This window comes from Eublepharis macularius, chromosome 8 (assembly GCF_028583425.1).
Source record: "Eublepharis macularius isolate TG4126 chromosome 8, MPM_Emac_v1.0, whole genome shotgun sequence".
Lineage (NCBI taxonomy): Eukaryota > Metazoa > Chordata > Lepidosauria > Squamata > Eublepharidae > Eublepharis > Eublepharis macularius.
The window spans coordinates 18,905,625-18,930,296 of NC_072797.1; the positions used below are offsets into that span (position 1 = coordinate 18,905,625).

General features: G+C 42.6%; 1 protein-coding gene across 2 annotated transcripts in view; it reads left to right on the forward strand.

Moving 5' to 3' along the window:
- WDR7 (WD repeat domain 7) overlaps window positions 1-24,001 on the forward strand; it is a 252,690-nt gene extending 228,689 nt beyond the window's left edge. For both annotated transcript variants that reach the window (XM_054986975.1, XM_054986974.1), the window contains 2 exons: window positions 16,908-17,012; window positions 22,186-24,001. In XM_054986975.1, the coding sequence (XP_054842950.1) occupies window positions 16,908-17,012; window positions 22,186-22,389 (309 nt within the window). In that variant the 3' untranslated portion in view covers window positions 22,390-24,001. The remainder of the gene's footprint in view (window positions 1-16,907; window positions 17,013-22,185) is intronic.
- Window positions 24,002-24,672: the final 671 nt, after the last annotated feature.

A 24,672-nucleotide genomic window follows, 5' to 3' on the forward strand; every position in this document is an offset into this window, starting at 1 on the left:
CCTCAATCCCTTTTTGACTTTTAAAAAAAAATGTTTTTATGTTTTTGTGTTCATTTTTCCCCAATCTATTTTTCTTTTATTTCCCCCTAATTGCTCTCACCTTGTGGGTTCATTTCTTAAGGAGTCTAATGGAATTGTTAGTTTTTATCAGTGTTGTGAGCCAAATTCAGGAACTCCGATCAATCAATGGAATCAATACAAATGAACAAAAATAAGCAGCTTTTCTGGACCTGTATCCTGATCCAGATTAAAAAGTCCAATTTGCTTCTGAGATATACCTTTACAAGCAATGTACCATGTTAAGTATCCTTAATATAATTTTTTCTTCTAACATCTGTGTCCATTAAAAGTATTATTTTAATTCATTTGTGAAGGCTGATACAAACCTTTTAATTAATATTACTTTTCTTCTTCTTCTTCTACTACTACTACTACTACTACTACTACTACTACTACTACTACTACTACTACTACTTCTATGAAGATTTTGGGTATATGTTTCCCATGTAAAGAGCTCTTTTTTGAACTAATATTCCTTGTATTAAACATCAGGCTTGTGGGATTTGTGGTACAGCAAGCACATGTAAATTCAAGGGTCATTATTTGTCTGATTAGGTGAATTTGATACGTTTTTATCATTTAATATTGCAGGTATTTGTAATAGTGGCGGTGGCGTTTTGAGAGTTCTCAGTATTGTGTCTTACAATAAATTCTTCCTGAAGAGTTAAATCTATATAGATGGTTTCTTGGCCCACTGTGCGAGTCACACCACATAATGTTTTTAAAGCAGGTTTTTACCAGTCTAGAGCTCAGAGCTAGTTTGCAGAATTCCTTCATAAGATTAAAATAATATAAATATTGATTTTTAGAGGACAAATTCATATTCTATGCTTATTCATGTAGACCAAGAAGACTGAGAGATATCCCCCTTCCCCATAGGTGTTCCTCTGAGCTGATTGAAATATTCTTACCTCATCTAGATAAAGGTCACTTGTAATTCACTGCTTGCGGGGGGGGGGGGTGTTAAAAAGATGTAGCAGCATTTTGCCGCAACCGTGCGCTCATGCATGTTTACACAAAGCAAGATATCAACTACCTTTGCTCTGAAGTATTTTATGTCGCTTACAGTAATCTGGGAGCCATCCCTTAACAACGCCCTCTTAGAGGTGAGTGCTTCTAATTAGGAATAACTGCTCAAAATGCGCTGTTGACTTTACTGCCATATTAATTTTTGGCAGTGTCATCTTGAAATACCTGAAACAGGAAAGAAGCGTGTGCTTCTTAAACTGCGAATGTAAATCAAATCTTTGTAAATGTCTGGCGTGCTTGAAAAATAGGCTGCATTGATTTTTTTTTTTAAAGAGATCAGCGTAAATAACTTAATAAAATGTGATGGGTTTAAAGGATATGGGGCACGTTCGTCAGCTCTCCTGTTTAGCATCATGTGATGTTGAGGGTGTATATAAGCAGTACATTTGAGATAACATTTTGTGAAACACGCTGTAACACTTGGATGGCTGCAGCTGTTGTCTAATTTTTTCTGGATTAAGTTTGGCCAAGAAAGACGCTGCCTCATTTTCAGCTTGTCATTTGCCCAGGAAGTAAAAGCAAATTGTAATGAGGGAATCACAGCAGGTGAACCTCTGAACAAATGAGAGGCATATATTGACTGACAGCCAGCATGCCATTTCAGTGATAAATGTATTTTTATACACTGCTGTTCAAGGTCACTTTCTGCTCTCTTTGTATGCTGGCTGTCAAATCATGCAGTTTTACGTTTTAATACAAAGTAATTTGTGATGGTTGATGCAAAATAATAGCATTAGATTTAAAAAAAAAATTAAGACATATATCTGAGTTAAAACTTTGCCACTTTACCTCTTGCTTTTATTGAGAAACCATTTAGAAGACAAGTAGAAAATAAATTTAAAACCTTAACATGAGTGTACTCCCCCCCCCCCGATAATGTAATACTGAGGCAGCGATACTAACGACATGTAATGGAGTTCAAATGAAATCAAGATAATCTACTTCTAGTAAATGTATTCAGGACTGAAGTGTGAATTATTTCATCCCAGGGATAATGGCTGTTTTTGGAGTGTATGTAAAGATGACAAAGAAGCTCAAAATTCTAACAATACTCACTTGGAGAAACGTGCAGTCAATCCTTACAGAAAACTGGAAGTTCATTTTTACTCCACTCTAAAAAAAAAAAATATATCAAAGTGGGATAGTGTGTCTTTGAAATGTGTTGCAAAGGGAAAGCAGACCGGTTGGCAAAATATGTATATCTTGGCTTGAAGTATGTGGCTGAACAACATGTAAGGCAACTCAAGAGAAAATTTCATACTTCTTTTGAGATGTGTACTGAAAGGTAAACATGAATTGTGCATGCAGCAAATACATGAACAATAGTGGTACAGTTGTCAGAAAGCCAGCATTGCCTGCGGCTTCCTTCGAATTGTATACTCTTGGCAAACCCAGGTTTGTTGCTAAGTAATGTGTGAACACTGTTTGAAGTTGTGTATAATATGTATAGAAATTGCATGCATATTCAAGAAAACATACAACGTATTTTCTAGTTTCAAAGATGTGTATCAGTCACTTCTGGCTAATATCCTGTCTCTTGGTACTGGTCATTAATGTAATGCAAGTCAAAGGTGAGAATGGGGTTTACCATAAGTGAGATGCATTCGTAGTTTCTGTTGCCCTTGAAGGAACATGGAAAGAAGGATTCTTTCCCTAGCTTCTTTGTTCAAGGTGTCTTTTTAAAAAAGTGTTTGTACTATACAGAGAGGGAGCTAGAGAATCGTCTTTGCATGGTAAAATCAGTAATTGTATGTTACTTCAAGGTAACTTTTACCAAGAATGACAAGTAAGAATGTATCGTTCATCTCACAGGATCTAAAGATTGCTGCAGTCAGAGATAGGATTTGGGGAGGGGTGCACAAAAAAGAGCGAAAAAATATTCTTTTTCAGAGTAGTATCAGTCAATAGCTGTGTTGCCCTTAAGAGTTGCCCATTTTGCCTCCAGCCTGGACTGGAGCTATATATGACTATGAATTTGAATAAAGCTGTTTGAATTGATTTCCTTCCTATATTCCTTAGCTGTTGCACATATCCTTGAACCTAAAAATGAAAGGGAAGCCTTACAGAATCAGGCCAAGAGTCCTCCCATACAAAAATCCAGTTTCCAGTAGTAGCCAGCCACATGTCTCAGAGAAGCCCAAAGCAGGTCATGAAGTCCCTTCCAGCATCTGGTGTTCAGAAGTGAATACTGCTTCTGAAGATGGAGGAGTTCCATTTATATACCATGGCTAATTGCCATGGATAGAAGAAGTTATCATCTGTCCTCTTCTCAAGCCATCTAGGTCAGTGGGTATCATTACATTTTGCAGTAGCTAATTCTGTACATTAACATACATTTAATGAAGAAATTCTTCCTCTTGTTTGGCCCAAGTTCAGTGCCGTGTTGTTCAAAGAGTGCCTTCCCCCACCCCCATCCCGCCGACCCTTTTTACCCAGAGATGTCTTCTAACTGAGGTGTTCTGTAATTTTAAGATGCTTTTATGGTCTGTTTCTAGCCTGAGGACCATTTTGTATCATTTTTAGGCTGTTGAATGATACTTTATGTTTTGTTTTAAATGTCCTGGCTTTTTTTAATGGCATGTGCATTATTGATAATTTTATGGTGTTGTTTTTATGGGTTTTGTTGTATAGTTTTTTACTTTGTGAGCTGCTTCAACATTTCTAAAGTTTCCTTTATTAATACATGAACCTTTCCATTCAAACCATTCTTACTTCTAAACACCTCTGACATATTCTCCTCCTCAGTTTCCTTTTTTTCCAAATGAAAAAGCCCACAGTTCTTCAGCCTTTTCTCATAGAAAAGAGGTTCTTCTCCATGCCACACTCAGTTTTTAGTGGATGTAAGTTAATAGAACTGGGTAAGCATCTCCAACAGGGGATAACTTGTTCACTCTCTGATCATGATCAAAAGGTTATGGTTTACTTCCTACAGAAACTAGCTTCTGGTAATCATGAGGTTAACCATACTGAGAGGAATTTGCCTTAGACTAAGATAAGATTGAGTTCCAGCTCCCTCAGCCTTGACCTCCTAAATCTACTAAATGTCATCAACTAAAACAATATATGAAAACGGGGGCCATTTTCACATGGGCAAATATACCGCAAATTTTGCGCAAGGAATAGCTTACCAGCCATCCGCCTCGTTGCGACATGTTGCGCCTCGTTGCGCTTCCTTCACTCCCAGCAGTTCACACTTCTGTAGAAATCGCACAGCAGTGGGCAGTAACTGCTCGTGTCACAGTTGATGTCAGGGCCTTACCGCCTGCTTTCTCCACCTTTTTTTTCCCTCACCAACTTTTGCACTATATCACTGTTTCAATAGGTAAATTCTGCGCCCCTCCCATGGTATCTTGTGATACCACGAACGACTACCAGCCCTTATATTCCCACAGTAGACAGGAGATTTGCGCTAATGCGCTGCCTCTGAGAGGAAAGTCGAAAAGAAAGGCTAAAGTGGCGGTCCTGTCTCTTCAGGACTGCACAAGTAACCTCCTCAATTCAACATGTACAATATCCACTGTAGATGGTTGCCTTTTTTCAGTTACTATCAATAGGAATCACCCCCCTCATAAACATTAAGGGGGGGTGTCCTATTGATAGAAACAATGCAGTTGCACAAATCTATTAATGGTCTGGCCCGCACAGACTGGCGGGACCCTGCCATTTTGTGGCCACCCAGGGAAACTCTTAAGAACAGAGAGGTTCTCTTTCTCCCAGTGCTCAAATCACAGCATTTATTGTTCACATGCTGAACGTGACTGGCAGCCACAGTAGAAACATCACAATTGCGCAAATCTCTTCCTTTTTAAAATAAAAAATTGGTCTGGACTGCCGGCCGGCACAGGCTGGAAAAGGAAAGGGGGGAGGGGCTCAGTGGGGAGGCATTTCCCAACTAGTGAAGCATTCCCAATAGTTCCCCATCGTCTCCAGTCGTTCCCACGAACCGCTTAAAAAGCGTCATTAAGCAGAATAAACAGAACGCCACGATTGTGGGATTATACAGGTATGCGCAGGGTTTGGCAAAAGAAAAGCAATAGCACGCGCGAATTTTGCGCTACACAGGAAGCCTTACACCGAGTCAGACCATCGGTCTATCAAGCTCAGTATTTTGACCAAAGGTGCCGGGTGTCAAACTCAGGACCTTCTTCAAGCCAAGCAAGTGCTGTGCCACTGAGCCATTCCCCGTCACTGCAGAGAGCCACCTCGAAGTTACCCTCTGAGCCCCCACCTCGCATCACTATCACTTAGACCCAAGCTAAACGTCACCTAAAAGCAAATCACGGCCCTTGCCTGGCTTTTTGGGTTCCTGAAGCGTCCTGAACCCCCTGGAATTTTATCCTCCTTGTTCTCCCCTCTTAAAAGCACAGCTCTTTGGTTCTCATCCCACGGTCCGTGTGGTTTTCCTTTATTGAGAGGAGTAGAGAATTCTTTGTTATTTACCATAGGCAGAAGCTCCTTGACCAAATACAACTGGAATAAAGGATAATTGTGATAAACTTGGTAGGGTTTGGCCTCATTTTTTAAGAATTTATTTGTTCAGTACATAGCTTAGGCCATGAAGGAAAGTGGCAGGCCCAAAGTCACCCAGCAAATTTCATTGAAGAGTTGGGGCTTGACCCAGGATTGCTCTCTTTCAGATCCTAGTCCAACGTGCTAATTGCTACACCCTGCTTGTTCCAGCTTCCGGGCGGGAAGCCACTGTCAGTGGCTTGCTGTCTTTTTATTAGTAACTCAGATGAGTTACTATGCATTACAGTTATTAAATTACATATGCTGGCTTGAGCAGAATTACTTGGGCTGCATCCTGTGTTTATTATTTTGAGCAGAGAGGTATATGGTTGAAAAACCAGAGATGGAAGATAGGACGGAAGCCCCACTCACTCCACACTGTGAGGCAATTTCTCTTCCAAAACGGTCAAGATTATTTGCTGGGACTGGGCAGCCTCTGGTAGCATGTCTCTGGATATCATTTAATGGTCTTTTTGTCCTACACTTTACAACATATATATTTTGGCTTATATTCCAGCCCAAATATTTGATAGGGGAGAAGCAGGAGCCCACATTTTCTTGAAATGAAATGGCACTAGACGTGGGTAAAGTTCAAAAGGAAACAGCAGGTTTATTAAACAGGCAGGGTTGGTAGTTTCAGACTTAGGCTACTTTAACAAGGTTCCTTCAGAGATTTCACTTTACAGCTTAGGAGTTCTAACTTCAATACAGCACTCTTTTCCCTTTACACCAGACCCAGGGTCCTCCTCAGAGCCTAAAACCCTCTTTTTAGACTCTGGGTAGGAATTATTTTTCTCCAAAAGACATAACCCTGTTCACTCGGCTGAAGGGGAGCCTCCTTTCACTATCCACTTCCTCTGCCAGCAACACCCTTCCAGTTCTATCTTGTCTGTGTAAATTAGTGCTGGCTCTCACTCTTTAACTAAAAGACTTCTTTAAACCAAAAGCTGTCCCAGTTAGGGCAAACCTTCCCTTCTTCCTCACACAGGGGGTTATTAGTCTCACACACACACACCGGGTCAGGCTCCAGACTTCAATTGTTTCAACAATTCTGTCAGCGCCAATTGTTACCTTCTCACTGGCCAATCACAGAGAGGGGGAAGCAGTCTGTCAATCCTTCTCCCTTCAGGCAGATTTTTTTACACCTTTACCTTCCACTCTCTGGGTGTTGCACTTAGTAAACCTTTCATTTAAAAGCCCATTCCATCACAAGAGACTTTGCCAGAGCACTTCAACACCTGCAGCCCCACACTCCGCACTCGTTGGCTTTTTGCTCTATTTAGTTTTTATAGCATGTTCACTTTACATTGAGTTGCATCCAGTCATTCCATTCTGCTGGCACATTTCTCCAAGGAACATTCTTCTGATCCCAAGAGCCTCCTGTGCCAACCCTGGAGCCTGTTGCATGAGCAAAGGTATCCTTGCTTATTAGAAGAATGCATTGGCATAAGGGGTTCTACCCATTATTCTAGGTATTAGGCTGTGTATTGTGGCTTGACTGAGATGTAATGCCAACCTGTGTCTTGCCACTTATGAGGTTGAGTTTGGAGGCTGGAAGGGAACCTGGGTCTTACTCATGATCTCACCTGGCAAGCTCTTTAGATACTTTCTCTGTTTGCCGTTTTATCTGAACTGGCAATCTATGGCTTGCACTTGCTGTGCCAACCAAGATTTTGCATGATTTCCTGGGCAGGTAGAACCCATAGTGTGCCAGTCTAGATGAAACAACAGACTGTGACTTGCTGCAAAGCAAGAAGTATTTAAATAGCTTACCACATGCAGTGAGAGAGGCCATGAAAGAGAACCCAGCTCTCCTCTCAGTTTTGTTCTTAGGGCCCGATCAGAGCTTGATGTTGTATCCGAACCAAGCTTTGGTTGGGTGCCCGCATGACAAAGGTAACCTATTTCTCTCATTATGTTGAGTTAAATAATACCTATGCCTTTTGAAATTGCAATAGGACAAACCCTCATTAGCGATGATCAGTACTTTGCCTCAGTTCTGAGCTTGGTAAATATTGTACCTTGACAGTTGATTCTCCGTAACTGCCGTGTTTCTCTGTTTTACCTGTCTTGACCTTCAGTTAATAAAAAAAAAACCCTCAAGTCCTCCCACTGTAAAGTCACTCATAGAGCCGTTGCCTCATTTTTTCTGATTTTCTATACCAACTGATACCTGCTTTCTGCGTTAATAAAATAAAGGCTTCAGAGCTTTCCACAAATATTCAGTGATAGCCATTTATCATTTGAGCAGCCACCGAATACATCCTTCCATACAGCTTTTATCTCAGACCTGTGTGCCCTTTGCCAGCTAAAAACCTCAAGAAATAGAAATACTTTTGATTCATCTGCAAGGGTGTATGGATGCATGCGTGCCCATACTTGTTTGTTTGATGAATAAATAAGAGTGAGTCCTGCAAAGTGCAAACTGAATTACATCAAGGAGAGGGAAATCTGTTTTTAAAGGATTAGCATCTGCAAGGAAAGCACATAAATTAAAACATCAAAGCGATTTGGCTCCCTTAAGGATTGCAGCTATTTGGATAAATTGTCAGTGGCCAAGAGTGCAACAAGTTTGCTAGCCGTATTGATTTTCACCTTTGAAATACCCAAACATTTTTCACTGGTAAATATTAATTGCTTGTTAAGTGCTAAGGAATTTGATGGCCAAAATATTGAATCCCATAATTAATCGGCCTTTTAGTTTCCGTTATCATTAAGCAATTGAGATTACATAAGACACTGGCGTTTGCTTAAGTCAACATATCTTCTGCATGATATACAGTAAACAAATATCACAATAGATTATTAATGTCTGCTTTTTTGGTAAGTGCAGTACATTTTATTTTCTATTGTAGTACAGCTCTCGTTTCTGGCAATCGTTTATGCTGGGGGTGGAGCTTGAACTGCAGATTTAGCCCACTGGTTCTAGAGGCTGTCATGGTGCACTGGTAATCCTAGCCCTTAAAATATTGGGGACCTGACTGGAGCATATTTACAGGGGGTCTGCTGTGCAGAATGTCTTCTTTTGCTGTAATATATCTGCTGGACCTTGCAGTTCTCAAAACAGGAGATGAAGCTCCTTCAGCCAAAGACTGTCGATAAGGCTTCTGTGAAAACTGGATGGGGAAACCTGGTAGGAATCAGAGACAAAGAATGCTGACATTCCCACTTATCTGAAAGAAACTGAATTTTTAGTGAGTGAGGGTTTTTTGTTCCCATTAAGGATTTGTTTGTTCCATTTATATCCTGTGTCATTCCATCACGGAGCTGGAGACAGCACACAAGAGACTTTCTAGGAAGTCTCCTAGCCTGCTAAACCTGTATCTGCCTAGCATAGTTGCCATATCACATGCCTTCCAGCCTTTGTTTTGGTTGCGTACTGGAAGAAACAAAGTTCCTACCCCTCCTGCCATGTCTGTCTCGTAGGCAAATCTGGTTGCTTCCGGTTATTCAGTGTGGTTGACATGCTTCTTTTGCCAAGCAAGGAGAGGAGGTGCTGTGCTTGGCTCCATCTCCTGCAGCAGGTGTTTGGAGTTGGTGCTCATTACCTCCTCTCAAAATTCCCAAGGTGCTCCATCTTAAATTCCAGATTAAATATAGTACAGTGGCAGAACATTGGTTTCTTCGGTGCCATCTTACTGCTTTCGTTGTTGCATCTTGTCAGTGTTGAGTGGCTTGGCTAAGGAAATCTAGCTAAGGGGAAGTGGCCGTTTGGGTCCAAGAGATAATGAATTCCTCGTTGGGAGAGGGTGTGCACTTTGGCACCATGAAGGTGGAGGCTATGAGATTGCTCTCAAAAGAAATCCCCTGGAAACATGAATCATCTTGCAAACTTTTAGCTTATCACCAATAAAAACATCTTCCATGGCACTCACAATGGAAAGTCTTCACTTTAGAGATGGAACCCAACCCATCTCATAACCTGTGATGGTCGAAGAATACCACAATTTAAAAGATGCTGGATTGGACAATAGTTTGGGCAACTCATATGGTTGGGAATATCCATGCAGATCTGTCCAGTGTCTTTTAAATGTATCCTTAGTAGATCTTAATATTCCTTTCCAGTGGGGACACTTTGCACGGCTGTATGTCAAACATGGAATCATAGAGTTGGAAGATACCTCTAGGGTCATCTAGTCCAACCCCCTGCACAATGCAGAAAATTCACAACTACCCGCCACATCCCCAGTGACCCCTGCCCAGTGCCCAGAAGATAGCAAAAAACTTCCAAGATCCCTAGCCAAACTGGCTTGGAGAAAATTGCTTCTGACCCCAAAGTGGCAATTGGCATTACGATGGGCATGTAAGAAGGGGCACGAGAACTAAGCACTGATGTAACCCTTCCTGCCCTCCCTCTCATGATCTGCCTAGGTTCACAGAAGTAGCATTGCTGTCAGATGGCCATTTAGCCTCTGCTTAAAAACCTCCAAAGGAGAGCCTACCACCTCCCGAGGAAACCGGTTCCACTGAGGGACCGCTCGAACTGTCAGGAAGTCCTTCCTAATGTTCCCTAATGTTTATATGTTTCCTAATGTTTATATAGTTCTTTCATCACCTATCGCCGTATGAACTGAACTACTGTGAAAGCTGAGGGAGTGGTGAATAGAGGGATACGGGCTTTCAGAAAACACTGGGGAGATGGAAAATCTTGAATTTCCATCATTTCCATGGGAACCACTTTTCCAAGAGTGAAATGTGTATAGTTAGACGGGACAAACAAGGACCTCTCTTCCCACTGTATCATGGTCCCTTGGGATAACATAGGAAAACTGGAGTTAGACTTGGGTTTTGACCACAGCGGCAACCTTGTGGGCACATTTTCCAGCCTTCTGACAGAATGGAAGCTTCATTGTCAAGCTCCATGATCTCTGTCTCCCATGATACAGCTGTCCAAGTAAGGACGCACTTCTGAACAAGGCAGTTGAAAGAAGTGACTCATGAACCAGCTCTGGACCTCTAGGAAGTTAGGGATGATGTAGAAATTGCAGGCTCCTCCTTTTCATGGGGTTTTGTGGGCGTTCATTGTACGGGAACAGCGACTGTTCCCATTTTACATGTTTCCACTAACAGACACCATGCGCTGGTGTCATAATCTATTTATGGCCATGGCCCATCTAATTACATGCTGCAGGTTATGTCAAGAGTGATCATAAATGACTGTGTTGATTGCTGGGAGAGGAAAAATGCTGTGAGCCTGTGGCATTCCAACAGCTTTCCTGCCACCAGAGGGGCAACTAAGGATAAAACCCTACAAAACAAGCTCTGTAGAGAGAGAGGGCATGCAAGCACATATGGGGGGATTGTTTACCAGCAGAAGAAAAATTAGTGTTATCGTCTGTCTTGTTCCCAGTCCTCAGTAGTTTTGCATAAACAACAGCGCCCTTCGTCAGATCTATTTTAAGCAGTTGCAGAACTTCAAAATCTCTTTCCATTACTGAAAATCCAAGTCAAGTGTAACCACAAAGGTTGTGGTATCCTTCCTTAATGCTGTGGTCTGCCAAGGCTCTGTTGCCAAAACACATTATGTGACAGCAGCTAACACAAAGCTGCTAACCGGGCTGCAATAATACTGATGCCGCCATCGCCCTGCCATCTCTAATGAAGGAAAGTACGATCCCCTTTTAATTGCATGTGAAAAATCACATGCACGTACCCAGAATTTGTTATTTCTTGAGGCAGCAACAGCCGTTGCTTAAAATCCGCACAAGTATTTGGAAAGTAGCAATAAAGGAGAATCTGAGTTGCTCCAGTGGCCCAGCTGCCCTGTTTGCTCAGTCAGTTGTGCATTGGAGACTTGCATTTATCAGTCATACCTTATGAAAAAACACATTAGGCCATTTTCTGGGCATGGCATAGTTTTGAACAACTGAGGCAGGTGCTACATAAATTCTTGCTGTTTGTTGCCTGCTTGCCTTTTCAGAACATGCGTAGTAAAAAATCCCAGCAAAATAAACAGCAAAGCAACCCCCTGTGTGCATGCACATGCACACACACACACACACAAACTCTCTCTCTCTCTCTCTCTCTCTGTCATTTCCTAAAGCAGCTCCGATTCATTCCGATTTTTGTTTTGATACTTAGTCTTTGCATAAATTCCCGTTTTGATGTGATACTTGTTTAACCGCAGTAAGATTCTGTAGGTATTCAGCAAGAGTTAATGGAGTGATCGCTGTAGGAATATAACTAGCTCTTTGAACCACGCGGCCTGTTAAAAGCCCTGCATGGATATTCTCTCCACAGCCAGTTGACCCACTCAGCAGAAAGGTCAGTCTGCAGCATAGGTCAAAAGAACCCTCTCTGCATCAAGGGGAGACAGGATCAGGCATAGATTGCCTCCCGACATCTTAGATGGAGTCTTCCATGTACCTTCCTGTACAGAACCTACGAAGGGAGGAACTTTCAACAGTGCATGAGTGAGTTTTTTTTAAAAAGAGGAGGAGGAAAGCACGTGTCATAGTGGCATTTATGTTGTCACTGGAGTGGGGACACAGTTGTTGCATTATTTCATTTCTCTTTGTTGTGCTAATCCTGTAAAACAGATTTACTAATGAGAGCAGTTCCGATCTTTTTTCTTTCACATTGTTTGGCAAGTAAGAACTTAACATGAGGCAACATTCTTTCTGAACACTCCCAGTGCCAAAATTTACCGTTGAGGATGATTGTTGGCTTTCTGGATTTTATTTGTCCACTTATACATAAGCAGCACAATGAATGGTATAAATGTACTGGTATCTGAACTTAATTTCTGTATGAATAATAGAGGGACCAAAGGGGAGCAGGAGGGGGAAGAGGTACAGAAATCCAAACTATTATTCAGAAAAGACTTGGGTTTTTGCTCAATTCTTACGCTAAACCAGGGGTCATTTCGTCGAAAAAGAGCTGGAGGAACTCATTAGCATAACTCATTAGCACAACCCATTAGCATATGCCACACCCCTTGCCATCATCGGAAGTGTGTCATTAGCGTAACTGGTTTGCATATGCCACACCCCCTGACGTCACCTGTCCTGGCTGTTTGGGACTCAATCCTAGCCATTCAGGGCCAAAAAGGGGCGCAAAATGGCCAAAAAGGGGCCCAAAATGATCAGGATTGGGCTACTGCTGAGTGGGAGAGTGATTCACCACCCATCAGAGGCCCGATCCAGGACGTTTCGGCCCCAATCCAGGCTGAAACGGGCCCAAAATGGCTGAGAGTCAGGTAGGTGGGGCCACCTGATGTGACCTCTTTGGAACTGCTGGAACTGCATTCCTGTGCGTCCCCCCTCGAAATGAGCCCTGCCCTAAACTACTTGCCCTCTTGTTTTCTGGGGAAGTGGGATAGCTGCCCCATGACCGTTTAGGGAGTGTGATGTTTTCTGACTAGGTGATACAGGAATCATTCTACAATTAACAATGCTTTATTAACAGTATGAACCAGAGGACTCACGCAGAGCCGTCCTGCTTGTTGTCCTGAAGCTCGCTCTTCCTGATAACCACAGTTTTATTTATTTCTTCCCACCCACCCATCTCTTGAATCACAGAATCACAGGGTTGAAAGGAATTTCTCAGATCATCTAGTCCAACCCCCTGCACAATGCAAGAAATTCACAACTATCTACCTCCCCACACACACACACACAGTGACCCTTACTCCGTGCCCAGAAGATGGCAAAACTTCATCAGGAACCTTAGCCACATTGGCCTGGGGAAAATTGCTACTTGATGCCAAGGTGGCGATCGGCTTTACCCTGGGCCATGTAAGAAGGGGCCACGGGAACTAAGCATTGATGTAACCCCTCCTGCCCTCCCTCTCATGATCGGCCTAGGTTCACAGAATCAGCATTGCTGTCAGATGGCCATCTATACTCTGCTTAAAAAGCTCCAAAGAAGGAGAGCCCACCACCTCCCGAGGGAAGCCTGTTCCACTGAGAGACCGCTGTAACTCTCAGGAAGTTCTTCCTAATATTTAGCCGAAAACTCTTTCGATTTAATTTTAACCCATTGGTTGAAGGAAGCTTATCCTCCCCCTTTCTTCTAACCAAGCAGAACAAACTATTCCTTATACTACCATACCTAATAACAACGAAGATTGGCCGAGGGAGAAGGGAGAACTATGTGCAAAAGAAGCATGATTTTATTTCAATATTGTTCCGTCAGTCTCTGTGGTGCTTTGTGCTGCCTTGAAGGTCTTCTTGGAACTTGTTCACCCTATGACTCATTGACAGGATTTTGCATTAAAGGAGTGTCGTATTGCTGTGTTTGGGGAGCCCCTGAATTTTGCTCAGGTTGGGATGGCCTAGTGTTTATGCGAAGGTGGAAGCAGCTGACCTGTGCCGCAGCCCTGCACTCCCGCCAACCCATGCCATTGCTTTGCGCACACACAAAATCAGACACACACTGCCACTTACTGCTGTTCTCAGCACGAGCAGAAGGTCAGGAAAGAGCTGAGAGCTCCAATGATGGGCAAGAGCTGGGACCAGCCAAGCTTTGCCTGGGTTGCAGGCAGCGTGATCGCAGTCAAGGCCAAAGGCTGTGTTGCACCTAGCCCTTCCGCTGGCTTCCAGTGCAGGCCCAAAGATGCCGCAGAAGGGGACGTTTGGACAGCAGGGCCAGGCAGCCACACCTGGTCCTGTGAAGACCAGAGGGATCGGCCAGGGCCTGGTAATAAGGAATATGCCTAGCCATTGGGCTGGGCAGGTACGGAAGAAAAGGGCAGGCCTGGGGAAGGCCCAGGTGGGCTTTTTAAGGCCCTTTCAGCCCAACCCAGGGTGGAATTGTGGGAGGATGCTGTCTGCTGGGAGGGCTGACTCAGAGAGAGCAGCAGCAGTTACTTAGCAGCCCTCCATTCTGAGGCCACACTGGGCTGAAAGGGCAGGATGCCCCATTGTTTGGAGGCACGGGGCATGCCTGCTGGAAGAGGGGAGACCCAGGGTTCCCGACACCCCTGCTGAACGTCTGTCGCTTTCCCACAGTGTCACATTCCTCCTTGTTTGGGGGCGGGGAGTTGCACTTGCTGCCTGTTCTTCCTGTATAATTGTCCACCCAATGCTGCTACAAAGTATGACTTCGGAGCTTCTTCCTTAACAACAGTTGCTGAGCACCCTGCAGTCATAGCTCAGTACCTTAATTCTCAACTGGAAAAAACTGCCCCCAAAGAACAAGGGTAAAGGATTCTGCCGCAATGTAACTCTGGTGGTAGTAGTGAGCTACTCCGGTTTTAAACAGCATACCGTGATTAATGATCAGATATCAGTCATAAAGCACATTGTATAGAATAGTGGGAATAGTAAGTTGTCTTGCTAATTAAAAAGTGTCTTCCCGCTGTGTGGCAATCGGAAGCACTGGTAATGGATGTAGAGAGATATGTAACAGCAAATTAAATTTCAGAATATGTAAATTTGAAACAGAGCAGGTTTGGCTCAAAAAAAAATCCTCCATATTTTCTAACATGCTTACTTGAATTGCTCCAAGGTGATGGAGAGGTAGAAAGGAGAGTTAGGCTCATGATGGTTCAGAATTGATAGGAGCTGAATCTCACCCAAGATCCCAGGAGGAGGAGCCCAATGAATGCCAGTTGGGTGGGTTCAGATCTCTAAAGCAACTGAGGGGGAGCGCTCTGTAGAATCCCTTACTAAACACCCAACAACAGAACACAGTTAATGGGAAGGTACAGGAAGAGCTAATTCAGACAGCACATAGTTTTGTCTGGCAATTTTTATTTGCTTTATACGTACCTTTTTGTTAAAGAAAAGAGCAGTGGACAAAATTCTCCTGCAGTATTTCAGAGAGCACCTCTCAGTTTGCTAGCGAAGGCTTCTAAGCTAGAGGATAGAGCCAGAACTCTTTGCTTCTGTATAGGTTACCTTCCAGTTGTGGTGCCATTCTCCTTTAGATGGAGGAGAAGCAAGCTTCCCAGTAACTGTTAAACTCTCTCTCTGATATATTGTCCATCCACTTGCCAAAGGTTTTGTTGCGAATGATAAGGGCTCATGTCCTAGATTTAGGCTTGGCCTAGCATCCTGGATTCCAATTCCCCTTTGCCATGATTTCGTATGGTAGTCCTGGACAATTCACTCTTACATAGCTTCAGGCCCCGTCTAAAAATGGTGGTAATCACTTATCTGACCATCATTGCTGTGAAATATGTTAAGAAAATGTTAGTTATGGGGTGCTACTTTATAAAGATACTTTAATCCAGGGCTTTTTTTCATCAGGAACGTGGTGGAACAGAGTTCCAGCACCTCTTGAAAATGGTCACATGGCCAGTGGCCCTGCCCCCTGATCTCCAGACAGAGGAGAGTTTAGATTGCGCTCCGCGCAGTGGCGCAGAAGGCAATCTAAACTCCCTTCTGTCGGGAGATCAGGGGGTGGGGCCACTGGCCATGTGACCATTTTCGCCAAGGGCAATTTAAACTTTAAAAAACTACCCCCTTGTTCCAGCTGAACCAAAGTGACATCATTGTGCGGTCCTGAGTTCCATCACTGAGTTCCACCACCTCTTTTCCCAGAAAAAAAGCCCTGCTTTAATCTATGCTGTTAGTATGTGTTTGGGGGATATCTGGAAATGTGTCAGTGGAACAGTGCAAAAAAGAGGTTTACCAAGAAGTGATCCATCTTTTGTTCAGTCTCACAGAGAGACAATCCAAACTTTAAGGTTGGACATGCACTAATTTGCGTAACTTTTTATAACCTCACTGTGTTTCTGCTCTACATTAGCCACACACTGTAATCATTTGAAATGACTCTGCTGATTTTTTTGTCCTACCTTGCAGTGAATTTTTAGCTTGTATTTCAAAAAAGGAAACTACTTCCAAAAAGTGCATGTTTTGTCTATCCCTTTTTTTTTTGTTGTTGTTCTCAAAAAATTGCTGTAAATGTTAACAGCAAAAAGTTTCCGGGATTGTTTGCTGATTTGTAACTATAATATATGCAGCCTGTGACGGCCAGAGCATGTTTAGATTTTTTTTATTTTTATTTTTTTGCAATGAGAAGAATTGATTAAACATGACATGGCTGATAGCTGTTCAGCTTGAATGAATCTTGGGTTCTGGTTAAGTTTGGCCTTGATTGAATCTTCCTTGCAGCTTGGAGTAACTTAAAATCGAGGAGTTTTTGCTAGATGGGGCATATCTGTTCTTGCAGGCAAATTAGCAAACCTTTAGTTCAGTGCACCAAGTTTCATAAGAACAACTTTCTGTAGAAATTCTGCAACTGTATTAGCCTTCGATAGAGATTCTTCCACACATTTTCAGCGTTTTTTAAACGAAACATATGGCTTTATGCCTGTTGCTAGGTAGTCTTTTACATCTGTGTCTCTTATTCTTGCTTAGACCATCCATGGCCACCAGGGGCCCATAACAGCTGTGGCATTTGCTCCTGACGGACGGTATCTTGCCACTTACTCAAACAAAGACAGTCACATCTCCTTTTGGCAGGTAAGTTGCGTGTTTCAAACAGGTGATACTTCTCACGGCATTTTTTTTATTTTGATCTGTTTAGTTTTTAAAAAATGTTTCAGTCTGTATTAGTGTAATTATATGTCCTCAAATTGAACAGCTGTGTTTACCCAAAAGGAAAGACTGGGGGCATGTCAGACGTGCTGTCATGAAAGAGCAGGTCATCTTATATTCCACCCATATGTACAATATTTTTTTTTAAATGTTTTGCATATAACATGTTAGGGTGGCCGTTGTACATTGAGTTGCCTTCCTTTTGGGTAAACACAGAATCATACTGGCCTAAAAAAGTTAATCCTCAAACTAATTTCTCAACAAAATCTGTTGCTAATCGTTTGCATGTGAGATTATATTTTGCTGCTTCATATAACTGCATTCTTGTCCTTCAAGTGTGATCTAGTGAATGGCTGATGAGAGAACAGCCAGGACTTTTTCTGTAGCTGGCTAGGATAACACAGATGCTTCTCAAACTTGTCTTCTGCGGAATCTTGATATTACCTGGAGGATCAGGAGTTCCCCAAGGATGAGATCAGTAACGGCAGGCATGCCTACTTAAGACAACTTTCTTGCCATTACCAATCTTCCCTTTCAGCGTACAACCAGGGGAGAAAGTTGAGCATGTTTTAGGAGATACGCTCACGTCACGCAATGATAACCTCCAGTAGGCCAGGCCAGTGTCCCCCATGGACTTAGTCCGTCCTTGAACATGCTCTGGAATTCTAGGATGTCCATTTGCTGAGTGGCAGACAAACGAAGATTCCTCAGCGAACAACTCTGTTTGGAAAGCATTCCTCCAAAAGATGGAAAACAGTGTGATAAAATCTTGGAATTAGATGTCACCGAGTCTCATGATTGGAATCTCAGCTGAGCTGTTCCCCCCACCCCCCACCTGAAGCCTCCAAAGGCTAGTATTACTAGAGGTGTCACTGCTCTTCCAATGGCTTGGATCCAGTGATGCATGACCAGAAAGGAACGTGCTCCCTGTGTACTCCCACTTGTGAAAGAAGTAGTACAAGGGCTACAGCAACACTCGGTGCTTTGATATAATTTTGAACAAAACAGCTGATTGCTTACGGATCGCTTAGCTGTACAACAGATAGTTTGCATGATTGTTTTGAAATTGTGTCAGAAGACATGCCTTGTGCTAAGTCTGACACTCATGGAAAAGATAGGGATACAATTACTTACTGCAAACAGCGAGAAATAATTTTAGCACTTCTACTTGCGCAAGGACTGGTTGCACGCATGTAAATCTTGCATGGGATTCAACCTCTAAAGTACTCAGGGGTTCACTTTGCTGGGGTGGGGGATACTTTATTTTATTTATTCAACCAAAAACTCTAGAAGCCATTATTATAATCAACCAATCAATAAAAACCAGCCACAGTTTTTTAAAAAAACACTCGTATTAGACCGATACAAAACCTTTCATGTGCCTTCACTATAGCATATGGTACACAGAATGGGAAATCGTTCTGAGATTATGGTGAAGCACATGAAAAACAGATACGTGGCTACTGAATAAAGTGCATTTACTTTGCAGCCCAGTTTCAGAAGGGGAAACTGCATTTGTTTAAATAACCAAACTAATTAAATATGTTCCGTCTGCCAGTCCGGATGCTCCAGAGCAACTGTTTAAACTATGAGGAACACAGACATCTGCGTGCCTACTAGAGCCGTTGTATTGCAGTGAATACTCACAACCCAGCAAACAGCGGCTGTTACATGACTTTCACTTGTCTCATTGGGTCTTGTGCTTCTTTCAGGATTCTCAAGCATACTTTTAATGCACCCAAAGCTAAAAATGTGGGTGGGAACAACGTCCTGGGCATAGGTGTCCCAACCAAATGCTAGGATCACACACACTCTCCTCTCGGAGGGTGGGTCAGCTCAAAGAAGCCTCTCTGCTTAAGTCTGCAGAGAGCGGGAGAGGCAGAGAGTTTGTTTGGTCTCAGAGTCTAAAATCCTTCCTTTCCGCTGCAGAGCATCTTTGAGAAAGGATAGCAGAAGGTTCTACTTATCCCCCTATGAGCAAGCAAGTAGCTCAGAGCACCAAGTCCTTCCTACTAGGCATGCTTCATCCTTTTGCATCAAAGGATTCACTATCTCCTAAGACATGAAGGGGAAACAGTGGGCGTGAATTTGCCCCATTGGGAGCCACCAGATACATACTATAAGAGCCCAACATGGGGACTGGAGCATGCATGATCATGAGAGAGCTTTCTTTAAAAATAAAAAATGGAGAACGCACAGATACAAAGACCAGTAGGTCACACTGCATACCCATCAATAGAGTTGTCAATTTTAAATGATGAGAAAGTCCTATTTCAGATTTTTAAAAAGATTCTTCTGTTGAACACCAATCATGGAACGATTCAACTGCCTGGGGTTTTTTTTAATTAGTTCATAGCTGGGGAGAGCTTTAAAAATAAGTACGTACACGAGTGTAGATTTCACTGGGACCTAATAACTTGGGGCGTCACGAAGCTCTCCTGTGCGAGCACTACAGGAGTGACACAGGTGTTTCATGGACCTCGTGCTCCTATTCATTTTGGCCGGGCTCATGCAGCAGGTATTCTAGGGGGATGATGCCCCCTGTAAGCAAAATACGTTTATAAACCTCAGCTGGTAGAATTATTGTTTCTTTTGATTCAGAATTCCTGTAACTATCAGCGAATAGTATATATCTTCTAATCCACTGTCAATTTCTGCGTGTCATGTGGTGATAACTGTATGTGCCATTAACCGTATTGAATTATTATCCATCATTCTATAGCGTGTGATTTCTGAAGCAGTGAATAAGAACTGCGGAAACCCTGTTCCATCATTTCCATATATTTAGCTGAGTTACGTAAGAAGATCTAGGGAAACAATCAGATGTATTGATTGAGGTGTTTTACATGATCGTCTAAGATTGCAGGGGGTGGCGGGTGCAATTTCTCTGTCCCAAGCACGTGGTTGAACAAATAAACTCTATTTGAATCTTCCTCTCTTCTCAGGTGTGTGTGTGTGTGGGTGTTTGTTTTTAACACAGCTTTAACATAAAGAGTTAAAATGAGCCTAGATGTTGTGTTTTAAAATGTGACACTCCCCCTGCACTAGTGAACCTCTCCCCACCCACCACCCCACCCCTTGACTGTGTTCTATTCAGCACTACTATTAATGCAGGAAAATCAGTAACATTAGTCATCTTAAAAGGGTTATTACTCAAGATGATTTAAATTGTGAAAATGTCAGTAGGGCTTGCATGCTCCCTGCCACGGATGCCGTGATTTACACTCTCTGACACCATGCTGCCGCTGAGAAGGACCAGGGGAAAAAAAGTAATGGCTTCTCTGTTGCGCTGATCAGAATTCAGGGCATGATATCAGCAGTAGCCCATCTTAAAACGTCCTAGGATATGCCAAGGTTTTCGTGTGTGTCAAAGTCTCGGGTGCAGCGCTCAAACCTTCCCCCCTGCCTGTTCTGTGCAAATTCAAAGATCCTCATGCATTTCGTTGGAGGCAGGGACGTTCAAGATTACAGGGGCATTTAAGCCAGCAAAAGTCTGTTTCTTCATTTCCCTGTTTTAAAGCTCATAACACATCTAGCAAAGTGATATAAATTGACCAGTTGCCTAGAGAATTGGAAGCTCCAATATTTAAAAGGTTTGTTCCCTTGATAGCTTGTTTGGAGAAAAGGCAGAAATATAGAAAGCCACTGCCCGTTGTTGCTTTCTTTTTTCTTTTTTTTCAAAATGCACCCTGTTGATAATATCTGTCCTACGATTCAGAAGCATCGATGGCCAAAGATATTTTCTTCTGTAATACTGTATGGTTGTGGCCAGGGCTGTTTTTCAGCTGGAACGCGGTGGAACGGAGTTGCGAAACCTCTTGAAAATGGTCACATGGCTGGTGGCCCCGCCCCCTGATCTCCAGACAGAGGGGAGTTTAGATTATCTTTGGCCATTGATGCTTCTGAATTGTAGGACAGATATTATCAACAGGGCAATCTAAACTCCCCTCTGTCTGGAGATCAGGGGGCGGGGCCACCAGCCATGTGACCATTTTCCCCGAGGGCAACCCACTGAGTTCCACCACCTCTTTTCCCAGAAAAAAAGCCCTGGTTGTGGCAGTGTAATATACTCATTCTACATATAAAAGGCAGCCTTGGCAAAACTTCATAAGTCAGTTCTTGGTTAGATTTATTAATTAGTACTGCAAATGCAGGGTTTTTCAAAACGCATTTTAAATGCAGGTTCAAATGGTGCATCTCAGCAGCAAAGGCCGTGTGTTGAATTTTTGCACGGAAGTACAATTGCCCCCCATTCATTGATTCAGTATGAGGAGTTCCGGTGAGCGCACAGATCTTTCTTGCCGACAAGAACATCCCTCTTCATTGGACAAAGAGAGCTTTGCGTATGGATAGAAATGCATAAGTAGAGCTAACCTTCCCATGGAAGTGTATGGGAAAGCCTGTTCACACAAAAAACACTTGACTGCTGTTGTCTCAGCATTCAGCAACCCTTGTGATAATCATGTAAATTAGACCGAAGCTCTTTATCCCCCTGTGTACAAACTGGGCGGGCAGAGCTAAGACTGAGAAAAATAGTGGCTTGCCTAAGGACACACAGACTGGGACTTCACCTTAAGTAAAGCATACGTTGCACTCGTTTAGATGCAGTTTAAAGAAAAGCTCCAACTGGTGGCAGCGAGAAGGAAGTATGCATGAGTATAGGTAAAGAGTCAGTGAAGTGCACCATGCCTGTATCCGCTGCTTAGCAAAACAGAGAGTAGTGAAGTGAGAGGCTGCTAGCCTCTGGTTCAAGGTTGTAGAAAACCTAGAGTTGCCAACTCTGGGTCAGGAAATTGCTGGAGATTTGAAGGTGAAGCTTGGGGAGGGCAGAGTTTGGGTCGGGACCTCGGGGGGGTATAATGCCATAGAGTCCGCCGTTCAGGGGAACTGATCTCTGTTGTTTGGAGATTAGTTGTAGTTTCAGGAGATCTCCAGGCTTTTCTTCGAAGTTGCCATCCGTAGGGAAGCCATGAGGTCTGGCTCCTTTGATCGTTTAGTGGGAAGTTCTCCATTTTACACCGTGTTACGCTGCTCCTGAGCTAATCTTGGTTTTTAATATTGACTGACCCGTTTTCTCTTTCCCGGTTTCTCCTGGCAGATGAACACCTCTCTTTTGGGAAGCATTGGAATGCTGAATTCTGCACCGCAACTTCGCTGCATTAAAACGTACCAAGTGCCCCCCGTCCAGACGGCATCCCCAGGCACCCACAGTGCCCTCAAGCTGGCCAGGCTCATCTGGACTTCCAACCGCAATGTTATCCTTATGGCGCACGATGGCAAAGAACATCGGTTTGTGGTGTAGAGCTGGGAGGCAGGAATTCCTCTCTCGAAATACAGTTTTGTTTTAAAATTCCCAGTAAAATTCTCTCCTCCTCTGTGATCTTAACCATGCCAGTGACCGTAAAAGTTGTCTAACAGGATCAGCCCAGGACATTTTTATCCTGCTTAGCTCTCTGGAGCAGAGCCCTGTTTTAAGCAGTCTGTTAACTTGGAGGTGTGCACACTAACTCAGCAGTCCAGATCAGTGTGTGGTTTGAATCACAGCTACAAGTTATGAGTTGTGGCTTCTCCGGCAAGAGTATGGAAGACCTTAATTTGGCATTTTAAAAAAAATGGCCTGAATCTCAGGTCACTTTAAGAAAAGCTGAAATAATTCACCAAACTTAAATTTTTAAAAAAAATGTTTGCAATATTTAAAATCTTGATGTTTACTGAAAGCTTATATGTTTACATTGACGTTCTTCCAGCAGCTGTTGGAGGATCGCTGGCTTTGCAATTTTGGGCCATGCTCCAAATCTCTGGGGGTCCTGCGGCAAGCACATGCAGCTTCACAGATGCAATCTTTTTGCTTTCTCAACTTGCAGAAGAGAACCCCCCCCCTCCAGTCCCCCCTGTGAGCACAGGAGCTCCCATGTGCCTGTTGCAGCTGACGGTTCACAGCATTAAAAAGTTGTGCCTATCAGGTTTAGGATTTCATAAGAGAATAGATACGAAGGGGAGAAATTTCTACTTGCTTTGAGAATCAGCATGCTTCTTCGTGTACATTCCGGATTTGGGGATGGTAGTATGCTTTAATGAATGAAGAAGAAACCATTTTAAGTATGTTAGGGAAGGAAAAAATGATATTGTCATGGTGGGAAATTTGAGAACATAAAACTTTGAGAAGAAAAGTTAGGAGAACAGTATGAATATCATTATTTTCTAGGAGTGCTAATGTAGTTGTATCCAAGGCTTTTCTTTCTCCCCCTGCACGGGATCTGGCATGGGCACAAAGACCCTTCATATTTTTTTTTTAACTATGTAAAACTAATCATGATGTAGCACATTTTCAACATTTCGATATTAACGAAGAACAGAGATGTAAGAGTTGGGAATATATAGTGACACAAACTTTTGACAATTACTGCAAGAAACAAAAAAGTTAACTAGAATCCAGTTTCAATATTTTTCTGCATTTTCTTTATGATGATCCAATTGTAATGTAAACAACTGATATTCATATATACCTCCCATGCCCTATGTCTTGCGTATTTATTTTTGTGTGAATTTTGTTCACATCGAAGGACAAAAATGGTGTAGAAAATGTTTTATTTAAACACTGCTGTATATATGTGCGTTTTCAGTGCTTCTAGCTTGCATTCTCTTTGCCTTGGAAAACGTGCAGAAAGAACACTCTTAATGCAGACAAACTCAACATAAGTAGAGTCTGTAGAAAATTTGAAACTAGACTTTGAAGTAATAAATAAAAGGGCATAATAGATTCTAAATGTAGAACACATTGGGGGCATTTCTTTTGTGCAGTCCCCCTTGAAATGAATGAAAGTTGTTCAAGAGTATTACAGAATCCTTTCTCTGTTTCAGTGGGCCTTACAATGGAGAAGTTCATGGTAGCGTGCATAATAATTGATTTTTTAAAAAATGAGTACACTGTACATATAACAAAGATTGCATAGACCACAATCAACATATCTACTCGAGATTTTAAGCAAGCAATTAGGAATGTTTATCTCGTACAGTTGTAAATTTGTTCCCATTTTAACTATGACAAAGCTAAATTAGTGTACACTTAATGGTGGTAAAAGAAACCAGTCATGGGATGTAGATGTTTTTAAGGGAATGTATGTAATGTGGTTGGTACTTACGAAAAGTGGCTGTGGGATTTGGAAAAGGCAAGAAAACACCTAGAATATGGACACTTGGTAAAACCAAGCATAATGTCTGAGTGTTGTGTTTGACTGTTGGCGCAGTTGGTAATGAAAAGATAACCTTCTGTGTTTTTTTCCCATGGAGATTCCAAAGGCATATTTACTTCTGTTACAAAATTTTCCTTGTCCGTCTGTTTCAGCGATCACAGTGCGAGGCATACATTCTTACATGGTGCTGTATACAGTCAGGGAGGAAACCCCATCTCCTCCGTCTTGACTAAATGCTTTCTGCATGCAGTGGGATGTAGTGCAAAGAATGAACTCCAGTGCTGGAGGAAATTGAATGGGCAACCCCTGCTTTTATGAAATTCCATGTAGGGTGACTGTGGACAGAAGTGTGCATTACAATCAACACAGGGTAGCTATTGCAAATGGTTATC